Source organism: Archocentrus centrarchus, chromosome 10 (genome assembly GCF_007364275.1).
Source record: "Archocentrus centrarchus isolate MPI-CPG fArcCen1 chromosome 10, fArcCen1, whole genome shotgun sequence".
In the NCBI taxonomy this organism is placed as follows: domain Eukaryota; kingdom Metazoa; phylum Chordata; class Actinopteri; order Cichliformes; family Cichlidae; genus Archocentrus; species Archocentrus centrarchus.
This window is the reverse complement of record NC_044355.1, coordinates 4,813,765-4,827,737: the sequence shown is the minus strand read 5'-3', so window position 1 is coordinate 4,827,737 and position 13,973 is coordinate 4,813,765. Positions and strand designations below refer to the sequence as shown.

The window sequence follows — 13,973 nt, the reverse complement described above, 5'->3', positions numbered from 1 at the left end:
GGCGTACTGGTGTTAATTTCTGAATTTCTTTAGCCAAAACATTTTCCATCCAAACACATTCATAGTTTAGGTCGGGGGCTGGAAACTGATAAAAAAAAAAAAAAAGTTCTTTTTGATCAGTTTTTGACCAAAAACACTTGTTTGGAGCCGCAACATATCTTTTACCACTCGTGACTGCTCTGCAGTGGGCTTTTTCTGCTTATTTGCATTTATGAACTTGGAGAACAAAAATAATGAAAACTGTCTAGTTTTTTTAATTTTTATTTTGTTTTGTTTTAAACCATCAAACTAAAACAGTTTCACTGTTTGTTTTTTTTATGACCCCTCGTTTGTGAAAAGGTTCTCGTTTAGTCCAATGTTAACCACATGACTTCCATCATCAGAAAGGTTCTCCACAGGTTCACAGTTATCACAACTGCACAGTCCACAACATTAAGAGCAGCAAATGGAAGTTTTAGCTTTTGTCCTCTTGGTGTCTGTTGCAGAGAGAATTTTGTCTGTGTGGCTACCTTGTATATAAAAGGGAAACCCAAGTTGTTAAAAAAAAAAAAATGATGATACTTAACACTTAAGACTAATTAGCAGTTCTCTCTGTCAATGCAATTCACCTGCTGGTGAATTGACGGTCTGTGAACGCAGTGTGTTAACCAAGGATGCTAGTATGTGATAATACTTTATAAACCATGTTGTCTAAATATGGTCACATACAGGTACATTGCAGTCCCTGTTTCCACGATCTAAGAGAGACACGTGTGATGTCTACAATTTTGTTAATGTCATCACCATATGTTATCACAAATCCCACATCCCATATTGTAGACATTTAATAACATGGTAATGAATATTGAAAATAAGTCATTGGTTTGCAGCAATGCCCAGTGTCACGGTTTTAATTAAAATTAATAAAAGGCTTGCACTCAGCAGTGATAAGAACTCAATTACCTTAATTGTTATTGCTCTTGCTACTGTCGAATATTACAAATGTGAGTGTTTTTTTTTTCTTTTCATACTTTATTTAAACTGTATGTAGCCATTTACACGTTCAAATCTAAATTAAACAAACAAAAACAAAGCAAAATAAAAGTTATTGCCACTTTTTGAGAAGCTGGTGACCCTGTTCCTTCTCCCTATGACGATGTTCATTTGCAGATTCACGTTCTTTTTCTTATAGCAGACCTGAAGGCAATCACAACCCTGCTATTTGTTCCTAAAACAAAGCCTTTAAACACTTAGCAATCGATTCAAGTGGTGCTTCAATAAGCATTATGCAAAGAATAACAGGTTCACTCTGGAGAATGATGTTGGACTTTAAACACAGTAAATATATGGGAACACAATTAGTTAAAACAAACAGCTATTGTGAGGATACAATTGTTGGAACTGAATCGACATCCTCTATGTAAAATGAGAATATTTGACCCATATTTGAGCATTTTACTATCATATTGTACATGTTCTCATGCATTTGGAGGCATGATATAAAAGTCTGTGAACTGTAAAAGACAGTAAAGATTTAAGTTGAATGCTGCTTTAGAACACTGAAAGAGCTGTTTGTTGTTCATGGTACAAATACACATATGAAAAAAATAGAGGAAGTCAGATTATGGGTTTGTGTCCATTATTTGATTTGTGTCCATTATTTGGTGCTATATAACAAATACAAATGATATTGGATGTCGATCCATCCATTTTCTTCCACGTATCAATTTCAGGGTCCCAGGATGGGACACCAGCCTGTCGCAGGGCTAACACAGAGAGACAGACAACCATTCACACTCACATTCACACCTATGGGCAATTTAGAATCACCACTAACTCTGGACTGTGGGAGGAAACCGGAGTACCAGGAGAAAACCCACACATAAACGAACATGTACACCCAGGACCTTCTTGCTGTGACGCAACAGCGATACTGATGCTGGATATTAAACTGATAATAGAGAATAATTATATAATCTGAATATGCAACATATATATTCTTTTATACTATATCTCATATATTCTAAAGTGAATGTTTCAAAATGTGAGATATTGCTGTTTTTATTTTTTTACTAATCAGATTTATAGATGTCATCTGGCCACCAAAGCAAAGTTTTCTCGTCCCCTGAGACAGAGAATCAGGATCAAGCTATCAGGATATAACACTAAATGGAGAGGAAAAGTAATTGTGAGAATAGTCTGGCATGTAATGCAGTTATAAAATAAAAAATATTCTTTGACATAAATTAACTAACCCTAACCCTAAGGGTAACTTAGGCAGATCTAGACAGAAATATGTATTATGTTGATTAAGGTACAACTTTGCCACTGTACTGGACATTATATTTTAAATAGCTTTAAGTGTAACTCACCAGTCACTTCATTAGGCACATCTGTTCAACTACTTGTTAATACAAATATCTCATCAGCCACTCATTGCATTCAGGCAAATAGACAAGATGACCTACTCAAGTTCGAACTGAGCATCAGAATGGGGAAGAAAGGTGATTTAAGTGACGGTTGTTGGTGCCACATCCAGTGAGTGGCAGTTTTCTGGGCATGAACACATTGCTGATGCTAGAGGTCAGAAGAAAATGGCCAGATTGCTTCAAGCTGATGGGATGGCAGCAGCAGCTCAAATAACCACGTTCATCCAAGGTATGCAGAAGCGCATCTCCGAACACACAATACATCAAACCTTAAAGCATGCGGGCTAAAACAGCAGAAGACCACAACGGGCGTCACTCTTATCAGCTAAGAACAGGAAAGTGAAGCTACAGTGATGTTATGGATATTTTCTTGGCACACTTTGGGCTCCTTAATGCCAACTGACACAGCCTACCTGAGTATTGTTGCTGACTATGTCCATCCCTTTATGACCATCTTCTGATGGTTGCTTCCAGCAGGATAACACACCATAACACACCATATCACAGAGCTTAAATAATCTCATACTGGTTTCTTAAACATGACAGTGAGTTCACTGTATTCAAATTGCCACAGTCTCAATCCAAATTGGATGTGCAGCTGACAAATCTGAAGGAGCTGCATGATGCCATCATGTCAACATGCACCAAAATCCCTGAGAAAAGTTTGCAACAGCTTGTTGAATCTATGCCATGAAGAAATGAAATAAGGCAGTTGTGAATGCAAAAGGTCCAGCCTGCTACTAGTAAGGTATGCCTAACAAAGTGGCCGGTGACTGTGTATGCAGTCCACAAAGATATATTATATTAAACTTTAACCAACATTAACTAGCATTTTGCCTTTGTTCTTTCATTATTTTCACCGTAAATTACTCAGAACTTAAATGATCTAATTTCAATTATCTCATTTCATAAGTTTCAATACAACATTCAAATGTAACCCCTATGATGACATTATTGTAACTATGATGGATAGTTCATTCAGATCAAACTGCACGTCTCCATTTTCCTCACATAAAACCAAAGCCGTGTCGCATGAAATTGATTATATCTGTAATTCACCGGCAAGTCAGAATAAAACACTCGCCCTTTTTATAAACCGCTCTAACTGCCCTCTGCAGACCAGGGATCAATAACAGCAAAGATTCAACTGTGAAACTAGAAAGAGAATATTGTTGACAAATAATGCATACAATGATTTGCGCACATAAATTGCAATCATAAATTGCACTTGGTTGAGCTTATCCTTCTTTCTAAACATTCCGATACATTGTTCCTAGTGGGATTACAAACTAGAAACAAATAGAAGATGATTAGGAAAGACACTTCTTTTTTAAGAAAACTTTTATGAAGATTGTGATTCAAAACACCTGATGATGAGTGGCCCTTCAGAAGAGAGTGTTTTGTTAACTAAACTGTGAAAAATAATAATAATCAAAATACACAACAACTTGTTAAAAACATGCAGTAATAGAGTAGAATTGAAATATGAAACTTTGGTGTTGATGCAGTCAAGTGTATTGTTAGACCCACTTTCCTCCCACATGCTGGTCAGGTTCATGCCAGAATACCTGTGACTCATCTTGATAAGCTCTTTACATAAGGCACTGAGTCGCTGTAAAAGCTTCACTGAGTTTGAATAAGCAGACAGTGAAAGGTGCCAATATGCAATAACATAAACATGCTTTTGAACAGGTCTTGTCTGCTTATGTCTAGATTTTTTTATTTTTTTTTGTCTGTTTCTGCTTTCTGTGTTTTTGCATTTATTCCTTGTTTTTTCGCTTCCAACATTTGTGTTCTGCTTGTTTGCGGTGACTTCTATCTGCATGTGATGTTTACTACATTAAGCCTTCAAAATATATATAGGGCCAAAAATATCCCAGAGACTGGAAGACTCAAGAGAATGGGGAAATTCAGCATATTCAAGAGAATAAATCAAAACCACTAGAAAAACAGGTATAAGCGAACAATAAAGAGGCAGAATATGAATAATATTTTAATTCTGTCAATCTTTTCTTCAGGCCTGACAACTCTGCAAGTTGTTCTGGACACCGCAGCAGAGAAGAAGTGGCAGGTAACTGCCATTAATGTGGGGAACCTAAAAGACGAGAGGAAGGATGAGGCCTACCGCTCACTGTTCCAAGATCTGGAGAACAAAAAAGAAAGGAGAGTGATACTGGACTGTGAACAGGACAAAGTGAAAGACATCATGGAGCAGGTACTGTGAAGCGCAGAGATGTATTTTATTTTTTTGGTAATCTTTCTGGTTAATGAGTTCTGGATAAAGTAGCACATGCAGCAGGCTTTAGAGGCATAAAGTTCAGTGTATTTGTTTTTGTAAAATGAGTTAAACAGTAAAATTACAAGAATTTGAAAGATAAAAACCAAAATTTTGTATCATTCTTAGATGATATCACATGAGATATGATATTACAACTAATTACGGTCCAAATGTGTAAAATGTGCATAGGGAAGTGCAAATAGCACTGGGAAGGGATCTGTGGTAATTAAAAAAGGGGAAATGTTGGAAATGCTAATAACTCTGTTGTCCTTTAATTAGTCCTGTAGGAGAAAAGTAAGATTCAGTTGAAATATGTGTATCTGACAAAACACTTACAAAAGCAACGTTGTCACATGGACCAGTCGGTCCAGCAGATGTAGAAAGGCACCATAACAATTACGCTAATTGTCCATTCAGGCTGTAAACAAAACTGCAATTAAATGAAAAACAAATGCACATAGACTATTTTTACTCAACCCTTTTCTCACGAGAGAGGCATATCGATTAGCATTTAAAGCATGTAGACGTCTGTTTAACCGAATGCTGGCTGAAATCAATGTCTACAGCCTCGTTGCCTCTTTATCAGGGAAAAACAGAGACTGTTGAGGTGGAAGTTTCTCGCTTTATGTCAAAGACATTTACATAGGAGATACAAGATGTTATTATTCAAATCTCTGTCAAGTAGCAGCCCTGACAAATGGAGGTGTCAGTCAAACAGCAGGATTAGTTTCAGGTGTGTCATACATGAGGTACTGAGATATGGTTTGTTTTGTTTTTTTCTGATAAGAAAACTGACTTCAGAACTGGATCTCTCTGTCTAGCAATATCTGTGACTGTGAATGGCAATGTTTTCTGAAGTGATAATGGTTAAGACTGTCAAACGTGTTAAGGTTGACTGAAACAAATTTTAATGTCTGAATAAATACATGGTGGATTTAGATTGTCCTTTCATTATGTGTGTAATTGTTTTATATCTTCTTGTCAACCTTTTAAAGAACTTGTAAAGAATGGCATCTTAAGAAATGGCAAACAATATTTTTTATTATATTAAGCTGTCTTTTTTTAACTAAGACTTTTTTTTTCACCTTGGTAGGATGCCCTATATTTCTGTTTTAATGCATGTGTGACTCACAACCCTATAGGTCATCACAATCGGCAGGCATGTTAAAGGCTACCACTACATTATAGCCAATCTGGTGAGTTTAAAAAGCATTTACATTTTTTTTTTTAAGATTGAGTTTATAGGTTTCTTAACAGAATAATTAATTTTGATCTTTTTTTAGGGTTTCATTGATGGGGACCTGTCCAAAATTCAGTATGGTGGAGCCAATGTTTCAGGCTTTCAGATTGTTGATTTTGATGATCCCTTGGTTTCCAAATTTGACCAGCGATGGGACGCACTGGAAGAAAAGGAGTATCCTGGAGCTGACAGCAAAATAAGGGTGAGCTTCAGCATGCACATGCTAAACAAAATAGTGATATTTATGTAAATGCAATATAAATCAAATCAGGCTGATATGATGCTGAAACAATAACAGTAATTATTCTATTAAGTTTACTGATTATACTAGCCCTGTGATATAACTCACATGAAGTCAGCTCTTTGGAAATGAAGAGCAGGAGGCAAGTTCAGTTTTGACTCAGTCTAAATTTACATTTAAAATATAACATAACCATAGCCATTCCCAAAAGTGTTCTTTTTCTAAGTGGGAAAGTTTAAGTTCTTTTTAGGGCCACAGTGCTGAAAAATCGGTGAAAAAGCCCTCTGACATTTACAAAACGGAACAAACTTGCTATACATAAATAAATGGTACATAAATAAAAAGAACACCAGCATCAAACATATAATATGCTCTCTAATTAGGACAAGATGTCTTAATAGCAGGGAGGATAATGAGCAGGATGAGTGGTGTGTGTTTGTGTGTGTGGTGTAGAACTTCAGAGGAATATTATTTTTTTTTTTGGTCAAATACAATTCGATGTGTGAACATGAAGCTTACAGTTAAAGCCTTTTTTGACAACTAATTATACTAAGTTGATGAAGGGAGGTAGTGATAGAGGTTTGATTTGGCCATTCAAAAGTAGGTTGTCTCATGCCATTGGAGAGGGAAGTGGAGCAAAGTCCATCCCTGCTAATTAAAACCCCACAAGTTTGCCCCTTTTACCCCAGTGGAATAAATACATTTGTGCACCCATTAAAGATGACAAAAATACAGTTTAAGAGACATTAAACAGTATCATAGAATGTCTTACCAGTGGGTCCTCTAACAATTCTTTGATGCTGTTTGGTATGAAATCATATTTAACTAACCTCAGCTAAACATGAGCAGGGTGTGCGGTCTGTGTTTATTCATTATGTTTTATTATTATTATTGGTAATAATGTTCATTACTTCTGTAACAGCTTTATATATGATTCTGATTGTCTGTGATTCTCAGTCCAAACCCCATCCATTCCTACCGAGGAGCTACATTAACTGACTGTGTGCACTGTGCTTGGTTGAAGTTTAAAAGGTATTGTCAGGACTTACCAGGCAGGACAGGGACACCTTCCTACCCTCCTGTGGCGGTCCATAATCGCATCCCATTTTCTGCCATAGTACACATCGGCGCTGACCTATGACGCTGTACAGGTGATGACAGAAGCCTTTCGATACCTCCACAAGCAACGTATTGACTTTACCAGGAGGGCCAACACCGGTGACTGCTTGGCTAATCCTGCTGTACCGTGGGCTCAGGGAGTGGAGATCGAGCGAGCACTCAAACAGGTAACTCTCTTCTTTTGTTGATGAAGACTCATGACAGTGGTGACAGCACATCACTCTAAGGAAAGGTATATAAACACCCATGCACATGTACACATAGAAATATGCTGACAGCTGCTCTTAAGAGGAAAAAACTAAATACAGACTCGTTTGAGCTTTGATGCAAGATTAAACTCACTATAGTGGTAAACTACAGTGCATTAGTTATTTGCAATCTTCATATAGAGTTTCCATAAGAGCAATGACATGGTTTTCAAATACTTTTTTTCTTTTTATCTTTATCTGTACCACACTGACTTGTCCATCTAAACTCTTACTTAAGGCAGAGCAGAAATGAGTTCCCACAACACAGGGCCCAGGGTAAAAAAAAAATTAAAAATTGATAAAGGCAAAGGATAAAGGCATCAGTTGGAAATGTCCCAGAAAGCTTTTCCAGAATTGATCAGTGATTGGCTTTGATGTTATTCCCAGCCACCCAGGGAGTCGGGATACACTTACAAGAGATCAAGATTAGCTGCCTTTGACCACCCCATGAAGACAGAGAGATGCTGTCCTGGGTTGGGATCAAACATGTCAGAAGATAAGCTTATCTGAGAGTCTTGGATCTCTTCCAAATCAATTTATGTGGCTCTCAAAACCTGTTCAGTGATATTTAGTTTCCCAATATCACAGGGCCCTTACCTTCAAATATCCCCCAAAGTGGGGAGAAAGTGAGGGTATTCACTATGAAGCAAACTTTACTCTGCAACTATTTCTGCAGAACATTTCAGGGTTTGTTTGGGCCATGAGTTAATATTTTCTCAAGGGGGTTCTATGCAGCATAAACACACTGAAATTACTGGTGTCTGGATTGAAGAGAACATCATAGTATTGACACAGTTTGTAATAAGATGATTTTTTTCCCTTCTCTTGTTGGAAGAAGGTTTCAATGATTTTTCATTTTCAGTGTTTCTACAGATCCATCCATCCATCCATCCATCCATCCATCCATCCATCCATCCATCCATCCATCCATCCATCCATCCATCCATCCATCCACTGTTTAACCAATTCAGGGTGGCTTCTTCTTAGTCTCTGATCTGTAAGTTTGATTATACCCTGTGACAGACTATGCAAAATTGAATGGGGATTTGACATTGACAGAATATTAATTACTGTACCAACATGCCACCCAGATGGGACACAACTATTAACAATATATCAGCACTCAAGTCTAGACCTGCCTGACAGTTCTTCATATCATATGAAACGATAAGTATGCAACAAACTGGAACTTAAACTTTAGTGTTTTTTCATGTCTGTCAAATAAACGAGAGGTTGTATGTCTTGTTAAAATTTTCAGAAAATTGGAGTTTGCATTTTTGGTAAGATATGAAATCAAACCACAATTTTGGGGTCTTAACATCAAATGTATTTTGGAAATGGTGATTAAAAACAAACAAACCTCTGTTGTCCTTAAAAATAATAATAATAAAGTTTAAAAAAAAATCCTTAAAGGAGGATCCTTCCCTTTTTTTTTATCGTCTCCGCTGTTATTGAAGATGCCTACCAAAAGAGTTGAACGAAAAGAGTTGAAGAATGTTCTCTAAATACGTGCTGAGTCGATGCTGTAATTTCCTCTCCAATCTGGACGCCACTGGGTTCACTCAGACTTTCTGCCACTTTGTAGTTCAGTACAAAATAGTATTTGAAGTCGTTTAAGATCATGATAAGAACTCTGAGGAAGACGAGAGTCACAGGAAGCAAAGAGCAAAGTGCACTTCTCACTGAACCTTCTCACATGCCTGTCACTTTGGGGAACTTGTGAATGTTGGATGAGGCCATGGAAACATCACCATGTGGTGATTCTGGGCAATCAAACTCTGAGTGAAGAGGTTTTTGAGCACTGCATTACTTGGAAAAAAAAAAAAAAAAGCATTTTACTTCTCTAAAGCACTCCCAATCATCTCCTGATGACTTAGCTAAGAACATCTCTTCCTTGTTGTTCAAATTGGCAGCTATTTATTGATTAAGCCCAGATAGATTTATGTACCACTTAGTACGTATATCTCCTCACAAAATCTGTATGATCCAGGAAACACCATGAATGTATTTTACTTTAAAGACCTCTCCTTTTAACCTAAGGAATGGCAAACACACATGTATTGTGTTAGTTGACTGATCATCCATCCATCCATCCATCCATCCTCTTAAACTTTGGAAACAATGATGATGACTTCCTTGGACTCCATGGTTTTAGTAATTACCTTATTGTGTAATAGTTCGTTACACCTTCAGATTAAAATATTTAGCTATCACACCAACTATCTAGATTTGACTTTAATGACTTGAATGTATTCACTATTGACAGATCCTGAAATATTTGAATTCCAAAACATTTGTTTTGCTTCTAAAACATAAACCTACTACCTGCTATGAGCTCATCACAAAGCTGTTCATCACAGAGCAGTCTTGCACACTTGTCTGATCTTGTGTTTCTAAGGTGCGTGTGGAAGGCCTGACAGGAAACATCCAGTTTGACCAACATGGCAAGAGAGTTAATTACTCAGTGAATATAATGGAATTAAAAAGTAATGGTCCAGTAAAAGTAAGTGCCTTGACATTCATTTTTACTAAAATTTGAACAGAAGCTGAATATATAATCATAAATGTTAACATGCGAAAAATATGTTTTGCCAAGCACCATTGGGGCTGACTTTTTGTGGGGAAAAAGTGCATTTGTTTATGCATAGCGTTGTCTTTTGTTTTTATGCATAACTTTTAAACATTTATGCTTTTTTATAGTTTGAACTGAACCCTCAAACCATCTTTTAACCAGCACTTTTTTTCTTCTTGAATTTCATTCATTTTTTTTCCAACAGATTGGATACTGGAATGAAGTGGACAAAATGGCTGTCACCAAATCAGATGTCTTTACAAATGACACAACAGGAATGGAAAACAAAACAGTTATTGTGACCACCATCTTGGTAAGTTTAAATAAGGACTGTACAACTAATTACATACTACAGCATCTTGTGATTGTAGTTTTATTGTCTCAGTTCTGCCCTTAAGTAGTTGGCGAAACAGTTCTTCAACCACCGGGTACCAAATTTTTCAGAGTTTATTTTGTTATTACCTTTCAATTAAGGAGAGAAGTGTCTCTCTTTTTTAATACAATGATTTCACCACTATTTTCATACTACAAGGCTGTGCTGTCCTGTCATCCAGGTGTAAGACCTTTGTCTTTGAATCTGCTTTTCACAAATGTGCTGAACAGTGTTCTCTGTTTTTTGTCCCTGTGCTTCAGGAAGCTCCATATGTAATGCTGAAAAAGAATGCCGACCTTTTTGTAGACAATGAACGTTACGAGGGTTACTGCGTAGATCTTGCTGCAGAGATAGCAAAGCACTGTGGCTTCAAATATCAACTGAAAATAGTGGGGGATGGGAAGTATGGAGCCAGAGATGCAGAAACCAAAATCTGGAATGGGATGGTTGGAGAGCTGGTTTATGGAGTGAGTTAATCTACTCATCTGAAGGCATATTTTAAAGCTTTTCAAAGAAATAACTGTAGTCTTTGATTAACAGCCCATCTAATCTCAAGTGGTATTTCTTAAATCTTTTTTTTTTTTTTTTTGCCTTCTGGTTTGACAGAAAGCAGACATCGCAGTGGCTCCTTTGACCATCACCTTGGTACGAGAGGAAGTCATCGATTTCTCCAAACCGTTCATGTCTCTGGGCATTTCCATCATGATCAAGAAGCCTCAGAAATCCAAGCCTGGAGTGTTCTCTTTCTTGGATCCACTGGCTTATGAGATTTGGATGTGTATAGTTTTTGCTTACATCGGCGTCAGCGTGGTGCTGTTCCTTGTCAGCCGCTTCAGCCCCTATGAGTGGCACACTGAGGAGTATGAGGATGGGCAGATCCAGACCAATGAGTCAACTAATGAGTTTGGCATATTCAACAGCCTGTGGTTCTCCCTTGGAGCCTTTATGCGACAAGGTTGTGACATCTCTCCTAGGTAAGTCAGAAAAACCAACAACTTCCAAACTGGCTGTGCTTTAATTAAAGTCCTTTTATACTGTAAGTAACAAACACACATTTTCCACAGCAACTGCTTAAATATGAGTAAAAACAAATTTTACAACTTTTAACCTTCATCGACCAGATATAATTTTAGCTCTGCTAGCAGTGTGGGTCTGGGAATTGTATTATGGTCTGCAACTTAGATCCCACACATTTTGGTCCAAAGTAAAGTCTTGTATCATAGATCATTACTTGAAAAAGATGATGACTGGGATGGCATATGTCAGCATGTAACATGTAAGGTTTGAGCATGTAACCCAAACCATCATGATGATCCATTTTGCTGTGTAATGATTTGTCAACCAGTGGCTAAAAGTGATGCCAAATGTCAAGATGATTTGTTCATTCTTTTATTCAGTGCCTTCATCATATATTCTGTATTGGTTTTACAATTGTTACATCACATTTGCTCAGATGAGAAGTGATGAAAATATTCTTCTTACAGAATTTACTGTCAAATTAATATTTGTATTGGAGATTTAATACCTTGTGAGTAGACACGTGTGCTCAGCAGTGATTCCAGTAAGGTTAGAGTCATGTACTCTTCAGAGATGACTCAATGTGTATTTTAAGCTGTCCTTTAGATCTCATTCCAATTATGTGCTGTCAAATTCAACAGAAATCAAGAGGCAGTGATTTTATTATGTTTAAACATGTGGAACAAAGGGGTTTTTTTTTTAAACTTTTGAACATTTTATTTTTGATATTGTGGTCTTTGTCCATACCACACAAGCCAGTTATTAAAATGCAAGACAGAACAATTTTATGTTAAATGAAAATTTAATATAAAACACAAAGAGGCTGTATCAGATGCCATTGGGATCGACTCCAATGAAACACTGAAAAAAAGGGAGGGAGGGATGGATGGATGGATCTATCTCTCGGATATTAGATATTACTCAGAAATTAGTTAAACTAGTACATCGCCATGCTAGAGTATTGTTTGGTCTGTTTATGGTCTTGTCAAACTGATATAGTTAAACACATTGAGAAAAGTAAAAAATAGAGGTGGTTAATGTTGTTAAAATGTTAAAAATGGGTCATTTTAGCGTTCAAATCCACCTTGGCCGGGGTCTTTCTGTGTGGAGTTTGCATGTTCTCCCCCGGTCTGCGTAGGTTTTCTCCGGGTACTTCGGTTTCCTCCCACAGTCCAAAGACATGCAGTTACTGGGGTTAGGTTAACTGGTGACTCTAAATTGCCCACAGGTGTGAATGTGAGTGGTTGTCTGTCTCTTTGTGTTAGGCAGGCTGGCGACCTGTACAGGGTGTACCCTGCCTCTCGCCCTATGACAGCTGGGATAAGCAAAAGAGAATGGATGGATGGATGGATGGATGGATGGATGGATGGATGGATGGATGGATGGATGGATGGATGGATGGATGGATGGATGGATGGATGGATGGATGGATGGATGGGTCATTTTTAGTACATTGCTAGGTCGTTGCCAGAAAATGTGATGGCATCAGAATATAATTTAGATGTTATTGTCATGAAATAAACAAGACAATGCTTTTATAAGGTAATATGGGCTATAGATAACCTTCAGGGGCCCAAAATGTAGCTGTGTGCCAAGTTTAGTTGCTCAATCTCTAATGGTTTAGGAGGAGTTTACAGACAAAGAAGTAAACTTAATTTATACTTCATGTCTGCCTTTCATTAAATTATAAAAGCTACAATTTTCAAAGCTGTGCATTATGAAGTCTAGGCATGTCTTGTGATTCATGCAAAATTACCTGCCTCAAGATAGCCACATCTCAAGAAAACTGTTGTATGTTTGTATGTTTTGTCTGAATGTGATGAAAAAACAAACAAACAGATAAACACAAGTTAAAACATCTTTATATTTTTTTGTCTTTACAATAGATCTCTGTCCGGGCGTATTGTTGGTGGTGTGTGGTGGTTTTTCACCTTAATCATCATCTCCTCCTACACGGCTAATCTGGCTGCTTTTCTGACTGTTGAGAGGATGGTTTCTCCCATTGAAAGTGCAGAAGACCTGGCTAAACAGACTGAGATAGCTTATGGGACTTTGGACTCTGGCTCTACGAAAGAGTTTTTTAGGGTAAGAGATATTTAGTTTATATTCTGAAGCTAACAGAGCTTTTATAACCAAGCTGTATTAAAAGCAGGTTTTCTTTTCTCAACACAGCGCTCAAAGATTGCCCTTTTCGACAAAATGTGGACATACATGCGCAGTGCAGAGCCCTCTGTGTTTGTGAAAACCACAGCAGAGGGGGTTCAGAGAGTCCGCAAGTCCAAAGGGAAGTATGCCTACCTGCTGGAGTCCACCATGAATGAATACATCGAGCAGCGAAAGCCCTGCGACACCATGAAGGTGGGAGGCAACCTAGACTCCAAGGGCTACGGAATCGCCACGCCGAAAGGATCCTCATTAAGGTGGGTGGAATAGTATAACAATGTGTCCAATGTTGTTATAGTATCCCACCTACCCTG

General features: G+C 37.6%; 1 protein-coding gene across 3 annotated transcripts in view; it reads left to right on the top strand.

The window, feature by feature from the left end:
• The window catches only part of gria2b (glutamate receptor, ionotropic, AMPA 2b), a 53,020-nt gene that overhangs the window by 32,727 nt on the left and 6,320 nt on the right, over positions 1-13,973 (top strand). For all 3 annotated transcript variants that reach the window (XM_030738800.1, XM_030738799.1, XM_030738801.1), the window contains exons 4-13: positions 4,427-4,623; positions 5,829-5,882; positions 5,970-6,128; positions 7,286-7,453; positions 9,933-10,037; positions 10,312-10,419; positions 10,740-10,946; positions 11,086-11,453; positions 13,383-13,581; positions 13,669-13,916. In XM_030738800.1, the coding sequence (XP_030594660.1) occupies positions 4,427-4,623; positions 5,829-5,882; positions 5,970-6,128; positions 7,286-7,453; positions 9,933-10,037; positions 10,312-10,419; positions 10,740-10,946; positions 11,086-11,453; positions 13,383-13,581; positions 13,669-13,916 (1,813 nt within the window). The remainder of the gene's footprint in view (positions 1-4,426; positions 4,624-5,828; positions 5,883-5,969; positions 6,129-7,285; positions 7,454-9,932; positions 10,038-10,311; positions 10,420-10,739; positions 10,947-11,085; positions 11,454-13,382; positions 13,582-13,668; positions 13,917-13,973) is intronic.